The 25,651-nt window shown below is 41.4% G+C and overlaps 1 protein-coding gene across 2 annotated transcripts in view; it reads left to right on the forward strand.

The window, feature by feature from the left end:
• kaznb (kazrin, periplakin interacting protein b) overlaps positions 1–25,651 on the forward strand; it is a 48,628-nt gene that overhangs the window by 21,514 nt on the left and 1,463 nt on the right. Inside the window, exons 5-10 of one of the 2 annotated variants that reach the window (XM_085925096.1) lie at positions 14,731–14,838; positions 22,372–22,566; positions 23,444–23,580; positions 23,755–23,925; positions 24,232–24,427; positions 24,815–24,948. In XM_085925096.1, coding sequence (XP_085781222.1) covers positions 14,731–14,838; positions 22,372–22,566; positions 23,444–23,580; positions 23,755–23,925; positions 24,232–24,427; positions 24,815–24,948 — 941 coding nt within the window. The remainder of the gene's footprint in view (positions 1–14,730; positions 14,839–22,371; positions 22,567–23,443; positions 23,581–23,754; positions 23,926–24,231; positions 24,428–24,814; positions 24,949–25,651) is intronic. The other variant, XM_085925097.1, reaches the window with a different exon arrangement.

Below are 25,651 nucleotides of genomic sequence, written 5' to 3' on the forward strand. Positions count from 1 at the left end.
GTCCCGCCCCACTGTTGGTGTTCCTCGGCTCTCTCGCTGTTGTGAGAGTCTGACATTCCTGAATGTCAGGGCGGTGATGTCACACTTCCTGTTCCCAGGCGCGAGAGCCAGCGGTCAGGTGACGGAGCCAAACAAATCCTCTTGTACTCTTCTGATGATCACAGTGACACTGGGCGTAGTTGGTTTTAGTAACCTTAATGCCACGTTCATAAAAAACACTTTTTGTGTTTACAGTACTTACGGATGAGCATTTTTTTTCTTGAATCAGGTTCTAAAATGAGAATTTAAATTGATCAAGATTAAGCTAACAGATCAGCTTAGACACTTTAGGGCATGGGTGTCAAACTTGAGGCTCGGGGGCCAGATACGGCCCCCCAATTATCATTTTCATTGGTATGAGTCCACCGGCTTTGGTAGATCATACGCGCCTTTGTGAGTCCAAAGCACATTTGTTAGTCCATTTGTTATCTCTCATCAAACAACCCCTTTAATATGCATGACCCGATTGCCTGAAACTGTGTTTTGAACACCTTTGCCAAAAATGACAGGCTTTTGAGGCGCGTTTCGACTTGCCGTAACATCCCCGACAGATGCCCAGAAGAGGCTCTGACCCGGCATTGCCTTCAGCCTCCTCACTGAACTCATCGCGAGGGATGGCGGATTAAATTGCTTCCCCCAAATTTTCACCCTTCATGTGGATTAACTATAGTGCCACTTTTTACACGTCTTTATTCCTCTCCTCTGACTGACTCTTCCTCTATAAGCAGCAGCTACAGTGGATTCTCATAAGATTTTATCTTTTTCTTTTTTAATGCTACCACCATAGAAGGGGAATTGAGATGTTGACCACAGTACAGGAAATGTATAGATCACAATATAGCGGTAGCAAAAAGGGCTACAAGAATAAAAGGAAACGATTGCAATGTATTGTTCCAACTAAAAAGCAAAATAGTTTTCTTGTAATGTTTTATTTCTACTGCAGGCGGCATAGTACCTCTCACTTACAGCTCATGAGTAGGCTTCATTTAGGAAGACAGCTGCAAAATAAACTGTACAAAAATAATATATATATATATATATATATATATATATATATATATATATATATATATATATATATATATATATATATATATATATATATATATATATATATATATATATATATATATATATATATATATATATATATATATACACGTAAGGTGTCAGTCCACGTGTTTAAAAAATGCTGTTGCCTGACAGCTATGAACGTCCATAATTGTGATACTTTCATGAATTCCTCTCAGGAGACGTCGACACACAAACAAATCAGGTTTCAAGGGATTGGTTTAGACCTTGGGGATTCCACTGTTGAATGCACAGTCACCACAAACACTCACAAAGCTCATAGGACTAATTATTAAACTCCACGGTAACCGCTTGTAACTTACCCCCGGGCATAAAATGGTATATTTCCCGAGCTGTAGTGAAATGTCAAGGGTATAAAAGCAGAACCTTTGAGTCTAGCACCTCCGTGACAAGCTAATTTATAAGGTGGATTTTATAGGTGAGCGTATTCAGTAATGAATTCATCTCTCATCCTCTCCATTGGCTCCTCACTGTGAATCCATCATAGCCATGTCAAGGCCTTGTTTAATATTCCTAAATGACTCAGATGTGCTTCAGCAGCGAGTGGAGCGCATAGTTGCCATACCTAATGAGTATCCCAAGTGTGTGTGTGTTTGTGAAAGCATGTGAGGTAACCCGATGGGATATTGCCAGATAAGTGCCCTGCTGTTTGGATGCTGAGGCAGTGACTCGTATGAGTCATGGCAAAGATTGATCTGTTTGGGACCGACACGGAGCGTGTGGATGAGAGATCACACGGAGATGCTTTTACCGGAACAATACGGACAAACCATTTGACTACTAAGTGATTTAATATGCCATTTGTAGGTCCAAAAAAAAAAGTGTTTGGATTGTCCTCGGCGGGCTACTGTAGGACACGACGGTGTTTCAGGAGGACTGAGGTCATTGGACAAGGAAAAATTGAAAATGGTTATATCTAAAAAGCTCACATTTGGAAAGAAGTCAAATAAAAACAAATAAAAATAAATAAAGTTAAAATTAATTATATGGAGAATGGTAGTAGGTCCACGCAATTGTGCTGATTGGCATTACTGCTAGATAGCTAAACTGCACATTGGGAGGGAAGTTGTTATTACGAGGTAGGCGTGTCGGGGTTGTTTAGTACCTTGCTAGTTTGCCACTTCAACTTAATAGCCGCTGGATGTCCAGAGCTACTGAGGGAGCTGAGCGGATGATGAAGCGTGAGCATTTAAAAAAAAACGGTGCAGTAAAAAGAGTGTTGATGAAACACCCTCTAAAGTTGCCATGGTCTCCGCAGTCAAAAGTGCCTCTAATGCAAAGTCCTTGCGGTGACCAATCTTCTCTGAGTTTTGTAGAAGGCCCAACATCATGTACACAAGTTGGAAAGTGCAGACACCCCCATTGCAGACCCCCCCCAAGCTCCATTGTCGCTCTTTCTATTTTTCGGAGGGCACCTGCGTACATGCAAAGAAGGCGTGCGATGCTTGAAACTCCCCTCCGGGCCCGCCGCCTACTGATACTTTAGCATCCACGCCCTCAGTCGTTGTGTTCCCTGTGTGGCCTCTACTAGCCACGCCCCTCGTTTGGTCAACACCGCGTGAGAGTAACTGTGCCCAAACAATAGCCGCGAGCGAGGCGGCCCCTCACTTTCCCCTAACTCTTCTTCCTCGCTCTTCCTCTTCCTTGCCACATTTCTTCCATTCAAAGCGGACGCTGGCTTATTGACACTCAGGTGGTTCTCAAGCAAACTTATTACTCCCAATCACTGTCTTTGTAATGATTTTACAATATTTGATGATCAAGTGTTTATTTTTCCTGCAATCGTAAAACGTGTTTCAAAGTACTTACGGGAACACCGGTCATTTCACTACTGATTAATGGCTAATGAATAACTGATGAGCGGCTATTCGTTGTTGCTGTAATGGAACACAAGGCCTGTGCTGACCTGGCAGACTGTCTGTCAGAGGGATTCTGTGTGTGTGTGTGTGTGTGTTTGTGCGCACATGTACTAGCGTTTGATTTCTTCATTTTGGCCATCCGGGTGTTGGCGGGGGGGGGGGATGAAGGACAGCTGAGCACGGCAAATGCACTTTCATGTGCTCACACGGGGCACAGGAAGCGTTTGGCCATTGTTTGCATGGGTGGAAAGTCTGCGGTGCAGAAGGGATTTGAATGTTTTAGCATAGGTTCTGCTACATAGTCGGTAGGTAAATAACTAAGGAGGTAGGCGGTTGGATAACTAGGAGGGTAGCTAGGCTGCATATTCAGGTAGGTAGGTTAAGAAGTAGTTTAATTGGTGTGTTACTAATTAATTGGTTCATAGAGAAGTAGTAGCAATCCCACGGGATTCCAGAAAAAAACGCCAGCCTCGGGTTGGTAACGAGACAGGTAGGTTGGTAATTAGGTAGGTTGGCCAGTGTGGTAAAAAGGCTTGCGAGTCCAGATTGGGAGCGAGAAGCCGAGAACGCCCGCTCCAAACAGTAGATGCTCCCTCGAGAGGCAAACAGGGAATGGCTGTTCCTCTGTGGACTTGTTCCCCTTGCTAACTAGTTTGTGTACCCCAAAGTTTGTTCAACCACAGAGGGAGTGGAGGAAATGAGGCAAGTGTGAATGTCATCTTGTTTTGATCACCACCGCGTGTCTGTCTGTTATAAGCGAAGGATTCATTCATGCTTTGTTTGTGGGGAGTCGCTTCCTCTCCTTGTTGTTCATCAGCCGGCGGAACATTCTCGATAGCTATCTGCTACGCTTCAGATGCTGTCAACACGAATATGACAATACGTTCTGAAAACATGGCATTGGATGGATGAGTTGGATTTTTTGGGGAGACTACCATCCAACCAGTTTTTGCCTTAATTTGAAACCCTAACACTTGCTTGAATCCGTAACTTGCGTCATTTGAAACCTTAATTTCTTTTGGGTGGGTGTTTTTAGTGTGCCCCGTATTGGCAATTTTCACCTGGAACCATCCAAATCCCCTTTGAGTCCAAACTTGAAACGGCGCTAATGGCAACATCCATTTCAAATGCCTCATTGCTTTAGCAATTCTGAGAACCTCAGCCGCCACCGTTACAGTAGGTAGTGTTTTCGCCCGAGCCGCTCGTTTCAATCCTCCCCAGAGCGAAAAATGGAGTCGGCGTGGAGGGAAATGACTTTTGAAGAAGCGCAGAGCTCCGACAGTCGCTGCGCCAAAGCATGACGGTCCCGCACGGTCGAGAAGAAGCAGAACATTTGTGACGCCTCCGTGATGGATGTTGCGTTCAGTGTTTCCACAGTCTCACGTGCGTCACTGATGAAGAAATTCAACAAAAATTTATTGACCAGTGGTGTAATGTAAGACAATTTGTTGCGGCTTAGATTTTATGTACCGTATTTTTTGGACCATAAGGCGCACTTGAAATCTTTTAATACAAGCGTGAAATCTATCAAATAAACACATGGTGCGTTTATAATAAACAATTTAAAATGTAATGCATCATAAAGATAATGTGCTTTATAATGTGTATGTAGAGTCATGTATTAAAATAAAAAGCTCATCGATATTGTGCCTAATAATACAGTGTGGCTAACGGTCCAAAAGTAAAAATTCTCCCCAAAAATTCTATAAAAATAATATTGATTTGAAGTAATATTGCTGAGTAAAATTTAAATCTGCATGGTCATATTTGTCATTCATCTGCTGTTTCGGGGGGAAAAAAAAATCATTTTCAGTCAGCAAATCAGTCAGTGCTTGAGTTTTCGCTGAATATTTACTCAGCCTTACTCAAATAACTATTTAGAGGACTACTTCTTTGCTTTACTTGAGTCGTATTATTCCAAAGTAACTCGAGGCACAAATTTTTGATGGCCCTCCTCACATATGGTGTCCATGTTTATATTTCATGGAACTGCACCATTTGCGAATCCCGCCCATCCCTCCCACGTGAATACTAGTCTCTTTTTTTTTTTTTTTAGGCTTTTCCCATGTTAGTGTCCTGTAAATAGTGTCCATGTGTTCACGCGCTCGCCTTCATTTGCACCTCCAAATGTTTGTGCTTGTGCATCCTCACGTCCCCATGCATGAAATGTTGACATTTGGAATGATTGTTTTTGCTGTGCTGCCTGTCGGCATTAGCGCTAAAAGCCTGCCTACCTCTTTTCACTTCCACCGGGAGAGGAGGGTTTTACACAAATATTTATCAGGTCGCCAATTAGAGTGGCTGTGCTGTGCTTGGACAACACACACACACACACATGCACACACATAGTGTGAGCATTGTGTATATGCATTCCTGGAGACTTATGTCACGTTTGGGTTACATTTGCCCTGGAAGCAGATGTTCCGCACGAGTTGCGCACACGTGTTGCTTAATGCGGTTGAAGCTACAGCGGTGCCTTGAGATACGAGTTGACTTTGTTGCGTGATCACGCTTGTTACTCAAATCATTTGATAATATTTATTTTGTCAATATGATTTTTTTTTCATGAATTTGTTTTTCTTGTGGATATGTAACTTTATTAATGTTTTATGATTTAAGAATGATTTCAATTTTTCCCCCTCTAGAAATTAATACTTGAGTCTCATCTTGACTTTTTGCAACTTTATATTACAACTTCAAGCTTCATCTATTCTTGTAATATTTCAACTTTATTTTGGTAATGTAGTGAATCTTTTTCCTCATTCAACTATGACTGTCCTAATAATATTTCAACTTTATATTTCAATTTTATACTTGGAAGATTAGAAATTGGGATGGGTTTTTCTAAGACTATTGCAACTGGTCTAATGCAAAGTAATTTTTCTTTTGCTCTTTATGCTCCTTCATTTTTTTTTTTTATGTCTTTAAATTTAGTAGAAGCTGTTTCTAGGTCTTGCTTTAAAGTTCACAAAGGCTTTCTTTTCAACATTAGCCGTGGAATCTTCCATCCTGGCTGCTGAACAATGACTTCCATTCAAACATGGCCACCAAAAACTTCCAAGCTGAAGTGCAGCCCTTTTCTTTCTGGGGTTTCACATTTGGGGGGCTTTCCCCTCCGCCTGCGAGCCGGTCGACTTGCTACTTTCTGTTCGAGAATGTGCTCCCAAACCGCTAATGAATCCTCCGAGCCATCCCACCATCATGCTCTCTTTCTTCCAACAACACTCTAAGCCTTTAGTGCTGCAGTGGCCTGCCTGGTGCTTGCAGAGATTGTGATGATACTTTTTTTTTTTTTTTTATGGTCGCTGTGCGTCAGCAGATTACGACGACTCTATTACCCCGCCGTTATGGAGACTGCGTGTGTGTTTGCGTGCCGTGCAACTGCACGACATCCATTGCGACGTCCTGCAGGAGCTCCAGTGGCCGTTTTGGCGTATGTGAGAAGATGAGAACGTCCGTTAATAGACTCGGCATGCTGCTGAATTGATTCTGGGGTCATTCCATAAAGCACGGTGCCTCTGTGCTATCCTAACGGTAGCATCACTAAGGTGTTATTAGAGCGCCGGAAAAGAGGAGGAAGGGGCGGTGGGAATAATTTACACTTGCCTTTCCAGCATGTGCGAGATCTCAGCTCTCGCTGCTGCTTTTAGACCTAATGAGAGCCTTAGTAGCACACTTAGCAGTGTTTTGACTTTATTTGCACCATGCATGTCATAATATGTGGTTTATAATCCAACTGTCATGGTGGACACTTAACAGTATGAAGGTAACACGTGAAACCTCCTTGTTATATTCACAGTTGACTGTTAATATTTGTGGAAGCTGAAAAAACTCATTTACTGTATTTGCTTATTTCGTGCTCTTTCTGAAAAGCCTTACCAGGCCACAAAACGTACACCCTTAAAACTGCCGGGTGAAAAATTGGACCGACCCAGGGTCAATTTCACTTGTTGGGTTGTTTTCTACAACAATTTGTTTTGCGCAAAACAGCCCAGGAAATAAATGTTTTCGAGAGGCATGTTTTCAAACTCAATGATTTTAGTACAAAAAAAATCAACCAAATGAAAGTGAAGCTCTACTGGTGTATGCATTAGTGAAGTTCTTTCAGAGTCACCCAAGCTGAAAAACGCTGAAGTGGTAGGAATGGACCGAAAATATTCAATAAAAAGTTTTTGTTGCTAAACAGAGTTCATGACTAGCCATTAGCCAAGCGACAGGTCTGACCTGCAACCCTTAATGAGGATATGTGCTATTGAAAATGGATGGATCCAACTGCTCTTTGTTAAATACAAAGTGCCTGACCTTTCGCAAGCAGCTCCTATCTGTTACGGATTCTCCTTGCGCCTAATTGGCTCTAAGCAAGAAGTTTGTCCATTTGTTCCAGTAGGGCCCCGTTTTCCTTACTGGAGTCACGGGGCCGCTCCATCTGGACTCAATTAACGCTCCCTCGAGTCACTGTGTGGTTGGCTTCAGTCAAACCCTAATTCCTGTCAATCCATGCCATCTTCCCCTAATTAGCCCACATTTTGACCTTTTAACACGAGCCCTGCGAGGGATTAGCCCGCCATTGTGAACACTTTATGAATAAATAAAAAGGTGTGCAAGCACCTGCCGATACTACTTGTTCTCTCCTACCGATGCCCGTGGGGAGGCATCTTTTGAGTTTGCAAGGAGAACTAGAATAATCTGTCATTCAAAGCCTCAAGTGCCATCCCCTCAATACTGCTAAGGAATTCTGATGATCATGCAAAAAACTATATACACCCATCAATTTTCTATAGGGCTTGAAGATGGGAGCATCAGTCAATGTCCAGTCACATTTGTTTATGTAATGTGTGGAAAAAAGATTAAATTTAGTGAAAAAAAAAAATCGCCATAGACAAAGAATCATTCAGACTCAAATTCACAGATTTGGAGTGTTTACTGATTATTTAATCGATTAACTGTTGACCGATTAATCGGGCAATATTACTCCATCATATAAAGATGACATTTAAACAACACATTCCCTCTCCATAACATATATTTTTTTTAATTGATTGTCCAATTAATTGGTTATTGTAATTTTGCCAAATCAAAGAATCGGCACTAGCTTTAAGAACTCCATATGGGTCATGATCTATAATTTGCAGTCTTTATTGGACCTAGCATGAATATCCCCGGACATAACATGAAAGCTCCATATCGCAAACATGCTAACCACGCCACTATGGTGCTACCTTAGATCAAAAACGATCTAAATTAACGCTCGTCTTCGACAAGCGATGACATGGGAATTGGGGGCGATCCAGTGTAGCTTTCTTCATCTCATGCGGAAAAACAGTTTGGACATTTTGAAAACCGCTCCGTGTATGCTTATTGTAGGTGACATAAGCTTGAGCGCTTTTTGTTATTCCATGCGGCTACAGAGCAAAATAAAAGAAGAAAGAAAATATGGAGGCTTTTGTAAGGGTTGTGATGTTGCCTTTTCTCCTGTAATGCATTCTGTCTCTTTTGTGTTAAACTGCAGCATACGTCCACAATGATTTTGAAGGCTTAATGCAGCTGTTGAAGAGAGAATATATTTTGGGCCAAATGGAAGCGACGGCCAGACAGATGATGTGGAAGAGGCAGGTCAATAGCTGAAAGGCTAAAAAAAAAACCAAATAAAACAACCTGGAGATTTTTAGCGGCCCAATGCGTGGCGATCCGGCCGTAATGAGGATACTGTGATGCACCTCCAAGGATTCATTGAGATGAGTGCTTGCCTGCAGCCTGCACGTAAGCTCCGGGTGGCGAGGTCTGGCAGTCACATCATTACCTGCTCAGTCTAATGGATTTTTGATGAATTCTACCTTTGCAATGTTGATCGCGCTCACTTTCAAATCGGAGTGTTTGTAGTTTGCATTACGTCATACCAAGAACCGTTTCGAATATCGTTTGCCTTTTAGCATGATTTACACCATTTTTTTTGCATAATCTCAAAAATAATTCAAATACCACTGTAATGAGCAATATTAAAATAAAGTAGTGTTATAGGCTTAGGCCTTGATCAAAAATTGCATTAAATAATGGTGTCATTAAATGTATTAAACACAGTGAAATAAATATGTAATTGAAAAACAAACAGTGCCTAAAATAGAACAAAAAGTTCAAATAAAAGTTAAATACAACTGAACTGTACATACATTCCACATCTTGAGAAACACCCGGTCCACAGAATTTCTGTTCAAAGTCAGCTTTTCAGCATTCACATGCAATTTATAGTTGAGCTTCTCTAGAGCGATCCAGAACTGTGAGCAACCTAAAACGTGTACATCGTCTGCCCTGTACGAGAGCAACCAGCAGAGGGAGCCTGAGGGTCCGAGCAAAGGCTAAAAGCTTTAGTGGGCTTTGTGAGAAAAGTAGACGAGAGTGGGGATGAAAGTGATGCCGAGGGCTTGCTCCGGTGTTAAGCTGTGGCACATCTGGGCACAAGTAATCTTAAGCTCCGCCCCCACCCACCCCTCATGAGAGGGTTATGAGTGAACATCAGTCAGTGCACATGACAGGAAGGGCTGACATGGAATTTGTGTCACGGGGCCAGAAGATGCCACGCCCGAGTTGTATACCGTGGAACCTGCGTGCTTCGGAGAAGCGTAGAGGTAAAGAAATATGTGCGTCTGGGTGCGGGATTGATTGATTGATTGATTGATTGATTGATTGATTGATTGTTTGATTGGTTGATTGATTGATTGACATTCATTCATTACTCCTGCATGGAGAAATTTTAGTATACAGCAGCCAACGGGATTAGGAAAAAAAAAACATGACAAAAAAGTTGAACATAATAATGCAAACATGACAACTATCCCTCCATTTGCAAAGTAACTGTTGTCAGATTAGAGTCAATCGATATCTTTAACGTTATTCGGAGCTACCGCATGTGTGTACGTGTGTGTTTGTGTGCGTGTGCATGTGTTTGAAGCAACTGTGTGCTGACCTCTGTTTTCACGAGGTTGTCTGTTTTCCGTGGCTTTGCGTTGAGATATTCATGCACGCTCACGTACGCTGCTGCAAATTAACCTTGTGATCTCCTATATGTGGACCTCAGACGTGTGTGTCTGAGTGAGTGTGTAGATGAGACATCATTTGTGACTGAGATAGCACACTGGCATTCTAAAAGGAGATGTGTTTGTGATGTCTTCTTTATCATTGAATAGAGAGCAGGGACTTGAATACAAAAGTGAGTCTGGTATCATAATCCTGATATTGCTGTCACCGTCAGCTTTGTTTTTTTTTTCATAAATAATGATGTAGACTACGTGGTCGTTTCAAGTAATATTTCCCCTGACAAAACAAACAAAAAAAACTCCAACAAAAAAGTCAGAAAGTTTGACAATTGAAATATTGAAATTTCTCGATGACTGTTTTTAATCCATTTGTTTTGCTGAGCTATCAATCAATAGCATTTGAAAGCAATAAAAGGAGAGATCAATTCAAATTTTGTTAGCCATCTTCCTTTCTATAGTCATTGGTCACTGGGTTAATTTTGCATCCAAATAAACAGCAAGCAGTCAATATGTCAAATGAATCTCTTGCATTCCACTCGTTGACTTTTCAATAAGAAAAATATGCTCTGTCTTGCAGAGATGCTCGTTCAGAATGTTTATGAAGGCGAAACTCACTGAGCTCATTTGTAAAAGCTGCCGAGCGTCCCCAGCTGCCTCAGATGTGCTTCTGGAAGTTACGTTGCCTCTGGGTTGAAACCAGAAGTTCAAAAATGTAATTATTGTTTAAAAATGTCATCGCTAGCAGCCAGGAAATATGCAAGTCATACTGATAAGAGGGGGAAAAAAAAGAATTGACTTTTGGACATATTATCATGATGGACATGCATACCAAATTTCTTGTTGCTGGCTTCATAGGCTGAATTTCCCCCATTTTATTGGGTGCCGCCAAATTTTATGAACTTGGTAGATCTTTCATAAGGGAGATTTATTCAGTCTAAAAATAATAGTGCAGATGCAATTTCAAGAGCTTCACTCCACCTGCAAGTACGGGAGCGTACAGAAGCTGACCTTGAGGTATGGTCACAATCAGGATTCACAGGCAGATCGATTGTCAAGGCTGGTCACGCTGACTTGGAATTTGTCTTGGAAGGTGTTATTACAAAAAAAAAAAATATCCATCTTTGCCGTCCTCTCCACCTGTACTTTATTTTCTTTGCTGGTTGCGAGGCTCTCTTCTGCCGATGGCGGATCGAAGCGGAGTTGATCGGAAGGAGGCGGGGGGGGGTTGTTGGTAGACCCATTGGAGACGGCGTGACAGTGCGAGGGTGGAGAGCATCTATCAGCAGCAGGAGTTAGAGCACTGGGGATTGAAGGGGAATCTTAATAGTCACCAAGAAAAGAAGAGCAAATCCCAAAGAGGGGGACACGCAAGATGAGCTGAGGGATTTGGGGGTTTTAATCCAAGGAGAAGTGCTGATTGATGGAGGATGAGGCAGAGGAAGGAAGAAGGCTGGAGAGGGAATGCAACGACATCTACCCGCTACTTCTTCAGCTAATGAGATGACATCAATCACTCAGTGGAGCGCTAAAGTCAGTGGGCTGTTGTGCGTGTGATGAGGGGGTAGGAGATTTTTGGATGGTGTCCATCTCCTGTTTGTAGACCCAGTGTGACGTGGCTGCTGTGACAACGAACTGGCATTGTCACTATGAATGCAGGCTGAAGATGAATAATGGCGGCTGTTATCAGCACACTGTGATCAGCGTTGGATATGATGAGCAAAGTTTTGGGATCGTGCCTTGGCTACAAATGAGTTTGTTTTGTGAAGCATCATTACACATTTATGTCTGTATTTTGAATAGGCGAAGAGAAAACATGGATAATGCGTTTTTGTGGGCGATCACGGTGGCGCCGTGGTTAGAGTGGCTGCTTCACAGTCAAGAGGTTCTGGGTTCCAGTCTTGACTTAATATCACATTAAAAAAAAAATCCATCCATCCACCAGTGTGACATCTAATAGAAGTGAATGTGAGATCATTACGAGGTGCGACCTACTTTGAGCCTTTAAATAATAGCGATAATGTTTTCCTACAGCTGAACATTTTGAGACTGATCTTTTTTTTTCATCAAATAAACAGCAACACGGAAAATACACCAAGGCTTTAACAACAGCTGCAGTATTTGTAAAATGCATGAAGACGAGTAGCGGCAGTAGCAACCTGGCGTGTTTATGGAGTGTATAAAACACCGCTCGCTAATTTACAATTCCTCACATAGGCTCGGAAGACATTACGGCCCATGCTATACTGCAAAGTGCTTCTCCGCTACACTTGAAGTCATCGGTCCTGAAGAGGAGTAAGTGATGATCTCCACCTCCTGCAGAGACATTGCAGAGTAAAACGCTGAGTCAGCGGGACAACGATGACCTTCAAGATTTAACACTTATTGTCGCGCTGGCTGCGAACGCAAGTCATCACGTAGCCGACAAGGTCATCCCCGCCGGTTTATTTGTGGTAACACATTTTCTCAAGTGACATCCAAGCGACAATCTGTATTCTGGACACTTCATCTTGAAGAAGAATAGAGTACTTAGATGCAATTCTTCCAATTCATTTTTGGGGGGGGGCTCATTGTATTCTAGTGGTTGGCAAAGGTGGGAGGGTTGCGATTCAAATCTCAGCTTGGGCCTGAATTGTTTTTTTTCTTCCAACAAATGCCTTCCCAAAACAAAATCCAGAAACACCAAACGTGTTTTGTTGTGGTATTAAAGGGATTAACTCATTCTTTATTTTCCTTCAGTGGGTCACTTAGTACAATTTATTATTGCACCAAAAGTAGGCCAAAGTTGCCTATCCCATTCAATATGAAGTCGATTTAACAGAATTACAGGCTTTTGGACTTGACGCCTCATATCTTTGTGTTAAAAAAAAAAAACATTGACCATTCACTTTGAATAGTGTGCAGATTCCATCGTCCTTTCTATCTGTCGTCTCATCCCGAGTTGCTAAAAAGGTAGTTTTAGTTCTATTATTGATAGAATAGTGTACGGCTAGCAGAGCATAAAAAGCAGCAGAGGAAGAATAGTCCAATAGAAGTGTAAAATGCAGCTTGATGAGAAGTTTTATTTGTTGGAGCCCTTCAATTTTTTATTATTGTTCTCGGCTAGTTATTCCCTTTAACTCTTTGCACACGCTTGATCTTGTCGGGATACGGAACAATGCAGGACAATGTCAACTTTGGCACAATCAATTGCGAGGCTGAATGATTTAGCGCTATGGTCATTCATTTCTGTTCCTGCATCGGAAATGTTTCACTCGTTACACAACAATATTTTGACAGTGAGCAATTCTTCAAAAAATAACAGTTTTTTCGCAGATTGTCAGGTTTTTATTTATTTATCTATTTATTTTTACCATTAGCAGCTTTTGGCACAAAAAAGGTGCAGGAGATTTTTCTGCTCGAGTCATTTCAGAGACAGCTTTCCTTGCTTAATCCCCCCCCCCCCCCACACACACACACACACACTTCTTTTTTTTTTTTTTTTTTTAAAGCCAACCTCATCTAGCTGTGGTCCAGCAAGGCTCATATGGGTTCCTGCCAGGACGTCCAGTACCAGCTGTGACCCGCAGTATTAAGCAGATGAGCTGTAATGCGTGTGTGGATGGATGTTTGCACACACACTCATACTTTTGCTCGTGTTTGGCCTGACATTAAAAACTGTTGGGCAAACACAATCTGCACTTGCTCTTTTGACATCATTTTTAATGTTTATGGAAATAAAGCATTGGTAGTAAAATAAATACTTGTGCAGGAGGCCCCTCAATAATTAAAAACAGTTCCCAGGTATCCTAATATGTTGATATTCCTGCATAAAAAAAAAGGTCAAGAACCACAAAGAATACGATTTGTGCCTCAGTCTCATGCAGGCAGAGCAGTTTTGTGATACAAACAGTTTGCGTAAAAGGGAAGAAACTTCCCAAGGACTTGAAGTCAATGAGGCATGCAAGTGCACGCTACACTAATGAACAACTAAAAAGACTTTCAGCATCTTCCTCCTACACCGTGGAGGGTTTCAAATCGTTACTTCCGAGCGGGTAGCATCATCTCCCTCTCTTGCTGTGTCTGCCCGGAGGGGCTTTTTGTCTCCACGGGGGGAGTCAACGGGGTGGGGGGGAGGAGTCTCACGTGGCCCTTGAGCAGCCCTGCTGAATCTGATTGATCGCAAGGACATGTTGATACGCTCGTATAGATAAAAAGTTGTTCAGCTGCAAGCTAGTATAAATGTCTGTGCTGCTTTGATTTAGGTGTCTTGTTTGTCTGCTGGAAAGAGAAATATGACGTGCGGCTTCACTTTCCGTGTGTCCCCTAGGGGACATAAGAAAGTCACTTGGGCTGGGTGTTAAAAAGGTCTTGTGCAAATTTGCGGCTGTGGAGAAATTGTTTGACCATTCGACTGACGCTTTTTGGTTGATTCTGTCTCTTTGTTGTTCATAAAGGAGATTTACTGTCTGAGTCGACGGGATGTTTTTATGTTGCCCAAATCTTGTAAAAATATTTGGCATGAAAAAAATGATTTTTTTTTCATTTTATTTGTAATCATTTATTTAATAATTTTAAAGAAATGTATTCTACATTTTGGACTGCAAAAATTGGTTCCAGGTACAAAGCAATGTTTTCATTTGGGTTCTGCTTTGTTCTGGTCGTCGGGATTTTCCTTTAAAATTTGACGTCAATTTCCTGCTCATTGCCGCATTGATTTTTCTTTTTTGCAGATCCAGCCGTGCATCACAGGCAGAAGACGATGGTGACTGACATGTGCTACCCGGCAGAGATTTCCAGCCTGATGGACTTCGGCTCTCCCGACTGCTCGCTGGGCAAAGGTACACGCTCGCCTCCGGTATAGAACGAGTGAGCCAGAGAGGCGTTGCCTTGGTGACCATGTGTGCGGGGATTTATCAGGGTAGTTAAAAGAGACAGGAGGGAGGTTAAATCAGGGAGCAAAGGTGTGTGCTGACCATCTTACACAACACTGCAGGCTTTGTGAAAAACCTTTTCAGTTTGAAAAGAGGTAATTGCGCAGGAGTTGCATCATTGAAGCTGCTTATTCTTTTCATATTAACAATGACCTTTTTTTTTTTTTTTTTGGACCAAAGGCTGTGTGATAATTACATTGACAAGTTACACCATTTATGCTCTCCAAGGAGAAAGCATCTTGAAGAGCTATTGAGCACGTATCCATAAACCCTTTGTGTCCATTTCTTTTTACACGTCGCGATTGATTCTGCTAATAGGCTTCGTCGTTCTGGATACAGCTGTACTATCATGTTTTATAATACTAAAGTATATACCATATTTAGCTGTAACCTTATACATATATATTTGGATATATTTTCTCTGCAATTCTAGTGAGAATAAGCAGCTCAGAAAATAGATGGATGGGTATTGTGATTGAAATCTACTTTTAGAAAATTACATGAATGTTGTCGTTTGTTAGGACGATGGGTATATATAATTTTGAATTGTAAATAAAAAAATTGTAATATAATGATTTATTTTGTAATCAATCTATTGTGGCCATAGGAAGCTTGCATGATCTAGTTGAGTGCTTTACTAAGTTGATGAACCAGCCAGGATACTTTTCATAAGGTGTTAGCACTAGCCTCGGCGCTAACGGCACTGTATGGATCTGATCTCCATTTTGTTTTTTTGTTTTTTTTCAACAAACCAACAGTATGGAATCATGTGACTCAAACAGAACAGCTTCAAATTCATTTTAATGCTCCAATACAGTGATTAGCATCCTCCGTCGTTGCCATGGCAACCCTGCATCACCTTATGTCGTGCTGTAACATCCTTTGATCCATTTATCCATTTTCCACACCCTTTACTGCCCTTCATTGCTTTTCCCATTTTTTTCCCGTCTCCTTTTCTCAGTTTAAGATTAAGCTAAATCTGATTTTTTTTTTTTCCCCCATCAAAAGTCGGGCCTGTGTTCTGTGTGACTATATCAAATATTTCAGTTTGTTTCGTTTGTGGCTCTCTCGCTATAATCTCTGTTAAAAATGCAGACTGACAGTTAAAGGACGAGGGCTTTTTTGACGACTTCTGCAGGCTTCTAAAAGCGAGCAGTAGCCAATGAATGTCATGGCGGTCGGTGCAAGGTGTTAAGCTCAAGTGAATAAAAGGCAGCGAGAAAGTGGAAATGATGCAGCTGAAGAAGTGTCAGAATGAAAGCAATGAGTGCAGATGAGATCCAATGCTGGAAGGGGATGTTCACTTCTTCTCATTTTGTCAAGTGTAGCTATTAAGACAAAAAGAAATTCTGTCAGCTTTTAATGGATTTGGATGGAGTTATTGCAGCAATCTTGACCGTGTATTAAAAAGCCCTATGGGGACATATTATTGAAAATTGACTTTTTAAAGGCCTGTAATAGTTGGATCTCTGCACTGCATGCCCAGCCATTAGACAAAATATATTTTTGGTGCCGTGTTGATACACTGCACAATACGTCGTGCTGCCTCCACACATTTCCCCCAAAAAGTTGTCAGGTTTAAAATGTGATACCATAGTCCACATTTTGATTGTAATTGATGGCCCGGTTCCACTGCCTGAGGACTAGTGAACAAGTTGACTAGTTCAACCCCAAGAACAATAAAAAAAGTTATTTTAGGAAATTGTTGCCTCTGTAACAGAAACGTGACACGCATGTCTTCTTTGTGTGAAAGGTTCCTTTGTGCCGTCCCTTCCATGCCGTTTTAGCTGTCGGCCATCAGATGGCATTAGTGTGCCTCTGACTCACCTGGCTTGTTGTCACCTGAGTCTTCAGGCGCAGTTTCAGCCACCCCGCCTCCTCCTTCTTCTCGTCCCTCCCGCAGGAGGGGGGGGGGGGGGACAACTTTCTGGGTGTGTCCCTCCAAACACACATAGAACGAGAAAGACGCTCTCAAGGGAGCACTTCCTGTTCTGGGGCGGGGCCTGGGCGGTTGAGCGTATGTTGTGTATGTTGAGCGTGTTGTCAGTGTGCGTGTGTGTGTGTTTGCTGTTTGCTCCCACTTGCTATGAGAGCTCACACCGACTGGCCTGACAGTGGAGCCGAGCCGAGCCAAGGCCGACGAGGCCATGAGGTCTGTCAGGGAGGAGGGCAAGGCCGGTGAGTGACCCACAAGCACACGTCCGGGCTTTTTAGTGCGTATGCCAACGTTGGTGTGTGTGTGTGTATGTCTACGCCGAGACTGAAGTGGCTTGAAGTTCATAATGTCATTGTGAGAATACTGCAGTCTCAGTTTAACATAAAGTGTAACTTTTGCATTACTATGGTTTTCCAGAAAATGATCACGTATGGATGATGTCATTGTGATGATGTCATTGAAACAAGCATGACCTTAAGAATAACATGTTCATAATAATTCAAAAATAAGAATTTAAACTTGTGAAATATTTTAGCATAAAATATACCCATACCTAACCCTGTTCCTCGAGGGCTGGTGTCCTGCATGTTTTATGTCTCCGCTGATTCAAATGATCAGATTATCAACAAGGTCTGCAGAAGCTGGATAGCGATCCCAGCTTTCTATCATCACGAGAAGGTGAATATCATAGATTGGTTTTGGCCAGGAGAGATCTGCACTACCTTGTTGTCACCACGCGCCGACCTAGATAGTACCTATGGACGACGTGCTTATCTGTTCATCTGTCGCAATAGAATGTAAGCATAGTACGCACGAACGTGGCGGTATGTGGATATGTTGATATGAGCAGGCATAAGCAGGCTCGCATAGTTTACGTTGGATCACGTGCATATGGGATTTCAACTTTAATAGACAACATGACAGTAATATATATAATAGTATATGCGTATGTGGATACAGTAATCCCACGCTACATCACGGTTTGTTTATATTAAATTATTGTTATTATTTTTGTACAATAAGTTTCCATTTATGTGTTTTTGTGGCCTTGTTGTTGTAGTCACAACCTCAAATTCCAGATGAATATCAGTAGGACAGATTGTACAGAAAGAAAAGCAAAAAAAGAAAAGAAGCAGATCCTATCATTTCACTGTGCATGTGAAAGTGATGCCGGTGGCGGCTCCAAATATACATTACGTTGTTTAATTTGGACTTTTTTTTTAATATTCGTATTATATTTAGTCTCTGTGTTAGGACTAGTGTTCAGCATAGTAATGAACTGGCATGAATTGCCACGTTGAAATCCTCTCATTCAAATCACATAGCAATAACCTTGATGTCTCTCCCTGACTTACTGATCACTGTGCTCATTATCCTGTTTGGATCACTCTCTAGTTAATATTTAAAGCCATGTATTGTATACTATGCAGCTTTTATCAGTCTCCGCCACGCTTATCTCTATCATAGTTTTATTAATTCTCTGAACGCATAATAATCCTCTACTGCGAGTATTAAAAAGCCGACTTCACTTCAAACACATGAAAAACACGTGAACACGCCAATTTGATACATGTCAACACTGCATTGTGATCTTTTCATGTAGTGAATGAATTTTTTTTTATTTATTTTTTTATCCCTACATGCGTATTGCAGGTTTACTGTGTTGTTTAGTTAGTCAGTTAGTTAGTTGGATTATCGGCATTGTAGTTGGCTGGTTTACTGTAGGATTACAGGCATACTAGTTGGTTGATGTCTAGCTAGACAATTGGATTACAGAATTACTTTTGTATCATCCCTTCATGCGTCACCGTGTAGCATTTTGTAAAGCAGCCTGGAATCTGTGCATCATCTCCACGATCTGGCACGGTGACAGAAAACAGCGTTTTCCAGATGAAGCCTAATCAATGCCATGAGCGCAGCGGTTTAGACTAACGATTAACCAATCAGCTCAGAGAAGCGCGACGGAGTCCTCTGCCAAACTTTGCCGAGTATATTTGCACAACAGCTTCAGATTTGGCCATTGAAAAGAAACCATATGTCCTTACATGTAAATACTTTGTGGCAATCGCTAGCCACATTTTCCAATATATTCAAACATACTCGACGGGCCGTGCCGATCAAACCTTTCTGAGTTATTCCAATTCACGCAAGCTCCAATCATCCAAGACTCATCTTTTACCTGGGTGATTCATTTAATCAAGAGTCTATGAGTCTGATCTTGACACTGTAATTAGATGGAGGGCAAAGCTCACTGGACCAGTCATCCTTTTATAATGAAGCACAGAAATAGCCAGCTGCACACACCAGTGCACTCGTAAGGTAATACTGGGGACACTTAGTGATTCTTAGCGGGGGACCGGTTTTTGAATTTCAGAAGAAAATGGGCAAGTGCAGCTTAACTGCTCTTATATCATGATGGTCAACACAACATATAACGCACACAAATGACTTTGAAGTTTCCAAGATTGACCGAGAAGAACCTGTGAGAGACAGTCGGCTAGAAAATAGGCGATATGTGTTAGCTTATTTGGTACTTGCATTTTATATTTATTATTTTATATATTATATAATATATTTTATATATAATATATTATATATTATATTATATATATTATATATTTATATATTTTATTTTATTTTATTTATTTATTTATTATTTATAAATAACAAATAATGCTCCTCATTGGCAAGATCGTAAAATAAAAGCTTCAAGTGGCTTTCTAATCGACAATCGTTCCACGTCTCAATCAGAGAGCCCGAGGCTCGGCCTAACTTATGCTACTATTGACATAAGGTTTTGTCATTAAAAATATTAAACAGGTTCAACATACACCATTGTCCAGGCCGACAAATCACACTGCGGGATAATTGCCCTGGTTAATTGTTTTGGAGACTTCCAAGAATTGCCCTTTGCGAACTTGGTAAAAATGATTCTGCACATTTATTACTATAATCATAGTTTAAAGCGGGATAATTTTCCGAGCAGATCGAAGAGAAACAAAATCGCACCCACAACAGCAAATGATAATCGCTCAGGATGATTTTTGATCAGAAAGGGTGAAAAGGGTTAAATTCATTCCAATTATGGATATCCGTTCATCCCAATTTATGCAACACTTTTTCAGAGGGGGAGAAAGAGGACTCTGTTGCTGTGCTCTATCCTTGTGACGAGTCCTCTTATCAACGCCATTTCAAGACTTTTCCCCGTTTGTTTGACGAAACGTCTGCTCTTATCAGCTAATTGCTGCTTTAGTGCTTTTCAGCAGTCTACACCCGAGCAGAACATTTGGCTTATTATTGCTTGTTGCGGTTTGGAGTTGACTCTACGGTGGGCGTCGTCGTTCATATATTGACGGATTAGTTATTTTTAACCGTGCTATCATTTATAAGAAAAATGTGCAATGGATTGATGTTGGCGCGGGAAGTCTAGCTGTGAAAAAGAAATCTCCCTCAGGTTGTCTTTTTGGATCTGACAAAAGAAGACTAATCCCAGCAATTATAACTGCTTTGACTATTAATTCTCTACAATATTATAATTCGGTGTTCCCTGATGCTTTGCGTACTTGTTAAGACGGCTCAGTTGTTTTTGTTATTTTTCTTTGCAAAGGAATGAAAACTGTTATCGTTGTCTGTGTTTTGAAAGCTTGTGCGTTTAATTCAGGCAGGCTGAAGCCATTAATTAAACCATCAAAGCCAAAATATATATATATGTATATATATATATATATATATAAAATATACATTTCATATATATATATATACACGTCACTTCTAAGCACAATCATGTGATGCCTATTATAACATTTATTTGAAGGATGACATCGAAGTAAGAAAATGTACATTTTAGCACATCAATTTGATTAAGTGCTTCAATACTTATACAGGGAATAAAAATAATGCCCCCTAGCTTTTCTTGAAGCCAATCACTTTGCCACTTGCTCTCTTTTAAGAGTGTGTGTGTTTGTGTGATCTTATCACAAGGCATAGCAGTGAAGAGCCGCTCCTGGCCAGTTTGATGGACACTTTAATAAGAAGCGAGGCTGAGAGGTTAATTGAACGGGCGGGCTAAAGAGTAAAGGGAGGCAGAGCGGCCTGGTGTTCTACGGTAGGAGGATCTTCACGGCCTGACGGAGGATCAGAAGCATGTGAGCTAACTTGATAAGAGTGTGTTCAAATGGCTTTGCTCCGTTTCAATAGCTCTTGAACGGAGAGGCTGCAGTGAATGAAATGACTCTTTTTACTGGGGATGATTCGAATTTCAACTTGTGACATGTTGACGTCACTGAGCCTCATTGTAAAATCTGCCTCTAATGGATCATATTTTTATTCACACCAGTACCGGAGGGTCTAATTGATATTGTGCTGTCACTTATATACACAGCTAATTATAAAGTACTTGTTTTCCGCAGTGGATAAAGCAAGATTCTGTACATATCTCTCGTTAGTTGGTTTGCTGTCATGGCCCCAACTACATGTGTAATATTTGTAATTTTCTCAAATTTCTATTATAATCCCCTATCATATGGGAGCAGATACAAGTTAGTGCAAGATGCCCAGTGTGATTATTGTATTTTATATTCCATTGTTTGCATGTAATTGTTTCATTTTATTCCTTTTCATTTTATCTGCTCAACTTTAAACACTGTAAAGTTCCACATGGGTATTAAAAGCAACCTTTGGGCTGCCCTCAGCAAGTAAAGGCTATACTGTAGGTAAACAAATCAGGAAGTGGATTTAGCCTTCGGGGCTACATGGGACTCCTGCATCTACGGACCTCTGTGGTCATACTGCAGGTCCCTCGAACTTGAACAAACACTGACTTCCTGCTTGCAGTTCTTTTTTTTTGTGGTTGAGTGTTCCCAAACCAACTGAGAGCTTTTACATGTCTTTTTGAGCATCTGCAGCTGCACTTGGAAAAGAGCCCACTGTATATCCTGCCATCATTCTAATTGTGTCCCTGTGGCAGTCTAAATGGTTACAGGAGAACTTTCAAGAGCAAACCAGCACAATACTGTAGTTTATTGGAATACTCTTGTCACGTATAAAGTACAAATAGTCGTCAGTCTTTTTTTTTTCTTTTTCTATGGCTTGTCAAACATGCCCACCAGGTCCTGCGTCCTGTCGTTCCTGTTTGTTTGACTGTTTTCCCTGGGGCCTGGCACGGTGTTATATTACTAAGGAAAGTATTCAGTGCTCTGGGATGAGCCTATCAGTCTGTCTGTCTGTCCTCATGTATCTTTCCCTCCATCTGTCCTATAAAACTCTTGAAGAGCTCATTATCTAAAGAGCATGCGACATCATGTGAAAACAGGCACACGAGATTCTACGACATTTTGGTGTGTGTAGGTGTGTACTAAAACACCCCATTTTCTTTGGCCAGTCAATAAAATCTTTTTTTTTTTTTAAACTACAAGACTTACACGCGCAGAATCAGTAGATTCTGTACCACTTCCCAAAAGTTCCCAAAGTTGACTCACTCCTTTTTCCGTCTTGTTTGCCCTCAGTGTTGTTGCACGAGGAGGTGGCCCAGCTTCAGGAGGAGGTGCACCTACTACGGCAAATGAAGGACATGCTGGGCAAAGACTTGCAGGAGGAGTCCCAGGGAGGAGAAACCGCAGGCCTGCTCTCCGCAGCTGAGCTCCACGTCCAGCTGGGTGACAAGGAGCAGGAGCTGGACCACGCCAAGGAGGCCTTACAAGGTCACATGCCCTATTTCCAGTTGAGCTTTTTTTTATTCCTGATCACGAGTAACTTGCTAAAGAAAGATCGCATTATGACGAGGACACATGCTGATTGATCATCTGCTGACTGTGGATATTTTTACTTGTATTCATTTCTGCTCTGCAAGTTGATGTTGAGTGCTAACATTATGATAAATAATTAAGCAAAAATTAATAAAGAGGTCCAATAGCATTTATGATATGGCACGAACATTACCCAGTGTTGTAGTTATTTTAATAAGAGGGTAGAGAGGAGGTTTTTATTTATTTTTTGGTCGTTGTTTGACAGTGTCCTTGCTTAGAATCCAGTGTTGTGAATGCAAACCTCGTGTATGATGCACCAATTATCCTGCATTGTTTTCTAAGATGATGCATTATGTAACACGGCAGCTGCTACCCGTTTTTAGCTGAGTTTCAATTTAGTGAAGCAACCGCGTTTATCTCATTCTTGATGATGATCTGTTAGATGTGTTGTGTAACAATCACTGAACAGGTTTAGAATCCCGTGTGTGTGAAATATGAATGGGACGAGAACATTGACAGCTAGGAATGCCGTGCGGGCAGGCGCAAGTGCACGACACGTGCGTTGAAAGTTGTTTCCTCGTAAGACAAGTGCAAGGGGATACAGTTCATGTCCAAATCCTTATTTACTGAATCTTCTCAGATGTTCACAGCTTGTTTACAGTGCCCTCTTGTGGCTTTCAGCTAAATTTCCTGGGGGTGATTTGTGAGCAGTATAAAAAAAAATCATCATAATAATGCTCACATTTAATTTCAGAGCGTTTAATTTAAAGATCTTTTTTTTTTTTATCGCGCATGTAGTTCATAGAATGACTCATTGCATGTTGCATTACAGCCATGAAAGCCGACCGTAAACGTCTAAAAGGGGAGAAAAGCGATTTGGTGAGTCAGATGCAGCAGCTGTACACGACACTGGAAAGCCGAGAGGACCAGCTCCGAGAATTTATACGCAACTACGACCAGCACCGAAAGGTTTGCTCCACTCGAAAATTCTGCAGAATGGAATGAAACAATGCTTTGGTTCGCCTGTTATACAATATTCTGTTGAGAAGCTGCATTTTTTTTTTCTGTGGTTTTCAGGTAATATTCACAGCATCACGCCATTGACGCATCAAAGTGACCAATTGGCTGCGTTTGTTGTTGCAGGAGAGTGAGGATGCAGTGAGAGTGCTAGCCAAGGAGAAGGATGTGTTGGAAAGGGAGAAGTGGGACCTGAGGCGACAGACCAAAGAGGCCACGGAGCAGGCCAACCTCCTGCGCTCTCAGCTGGACATGAAGGAGAATAGGATCAAGGAGCTGGAGGCCGAGCTCACTATGGTGAGTGATGTCTGCGAACTGTCATTTTTACTTGCTGCTCTTGTTTTTATAGAGATCTGATACAAGAGTTGTACCCCAAAAAAAAATGGTCTTTGAAAAAATGAAACCCAATTAAAATGAATTGGTTTTAATAGACTAGAGTCAAAACAAAATAAAAACGAATGACAATGAAAAATCCAATAAAATAATAGTCAAAACAAAATAAAACCTCATGACAATGAAAAATCCAGTAAAATAATAAAAAAAAATACAATATAAAATAATAAAAAATATATATATATATATTTATTTTCCACCTTTGACCAGGCCAAGCAGTCTCTAGCCACACTGACGAAAGACGTTCCCAAGCGCCACTCGTTAGCCTCCACAACCAACGCCAGTGCCGGCGAGCCCGTGGTAAACGGCAGTCAGGAGTGGGTGATGCAGGCTGACCTTCCGCTGACCGCCGCCATCCGGCAGAGCCAGCAGACCCTCTACCACGGACACAACGCCGACAGACAAGGTAGCATCATCCTTCCTCCCTTCCTCACTCGACAGACGCTTCATTAGGTATCACTCAAGTTCAGATGTGGGAAAAGTGGTCACACAGATACTAGGGTCAAAGTTCACAGACCAGGCTACCAAAATAACACTTTTCCATATGAAAAAAATGCCACATGTAGTAACCAGTAGAAAGTATTTCTATGTCATTACGTCCCACCACTGTCAAAGATGCTTTGTGTACCTAATGAAATGGCTTTTGGAGTGTGACTCGGTGTTACTAATAACGGGTGTCCTTGAGGTTTCTCAGACTAACAGTGGGATTATTTCAATTCTGGGACGACGTATGTGTGTGCGCGTGTGTGTGTGTGTTTGTCTGCGTGTGTTTGTGGCATCCAACCACCGCTAGCTGTGGTCAGGATCAGTCCCTGCCACTCGCGCCAGCCGTCTGTCATCTCTGACGCCTCGGCCGCCGACGGGGACCGCTCGTCCACGCCCAGCGACATCAACTCCCCCCGTCACCGGACGCACTCCCTCTGCAATGTAAGAGCTGCCCGTAACTTGTGTGTGCGTCCATGTGCGTGTGTGTGATGTGGGTGCTAGCCTGCTTTCTTGGTAGTGGTGGTGGTGGTGGTCTTGTTTCATTCCAATTATTCACTGATAAACCAATTCTGGGTCAAAATGTCCAAGAAATTGATCATTCACATGTCAGTGCACATCACAGCATAAGGTTTCAACAAGCCTCGATTTAGGGGTGTAAGGCATTTATTAAGGGGAGGCCTTTATCATTACAAATATATTTTCATCATAATTGTTGGTCAGCATCTGTGAATTTACCAATCCTCGCATTTTTTCTCAATATTATTTTGAGAAAGGCCAAGGGGATCAAGGTAAGTATATCCTTGCTTAGAAGAACAATTTGGTGAGTTGAATTTTTTGTTCAATGCAATTCGATGTCCTTCGGTTAGTATTTGTGGAGTTTCAACTGGAATGTTATTTTTTAATTGTCTTTTTTTATTTTTCCTAAACGTGAACTGTGAATCCCTCTTAATTTGTCACTGAAGAAAATAAAGGCCTCACCCCCAATAAACATTACATCGGGTAAACTGACACCCTGGGCACTATTTGGAAAACTAGGATTCATAAAATAACATTTATTGCAGTAGATTTTATTACTAACATTTTTTTTAACTTTTAATCATACATTTAAATTCCTCCCTTCACTTCAACATATTAAAGATCAAAT

The sequence above is a fragment of the Syngnathus leptorhynchus genome, chromosome 11, assembly GCF_054491065.1.
Source record: "Syngnathus leptorhynchus isolate UIUO chromosome 11, UIUO_Slep, whole genome shotgun sequence".
Classification (NCBI taxonomy): domain Eukaryota; kingdom Metazoa; phylum Chordata; class Actinopteri; order Syngnathiformes; family Syngnathidae; genus Syngnathus; species Syngnathus leptorhynchus.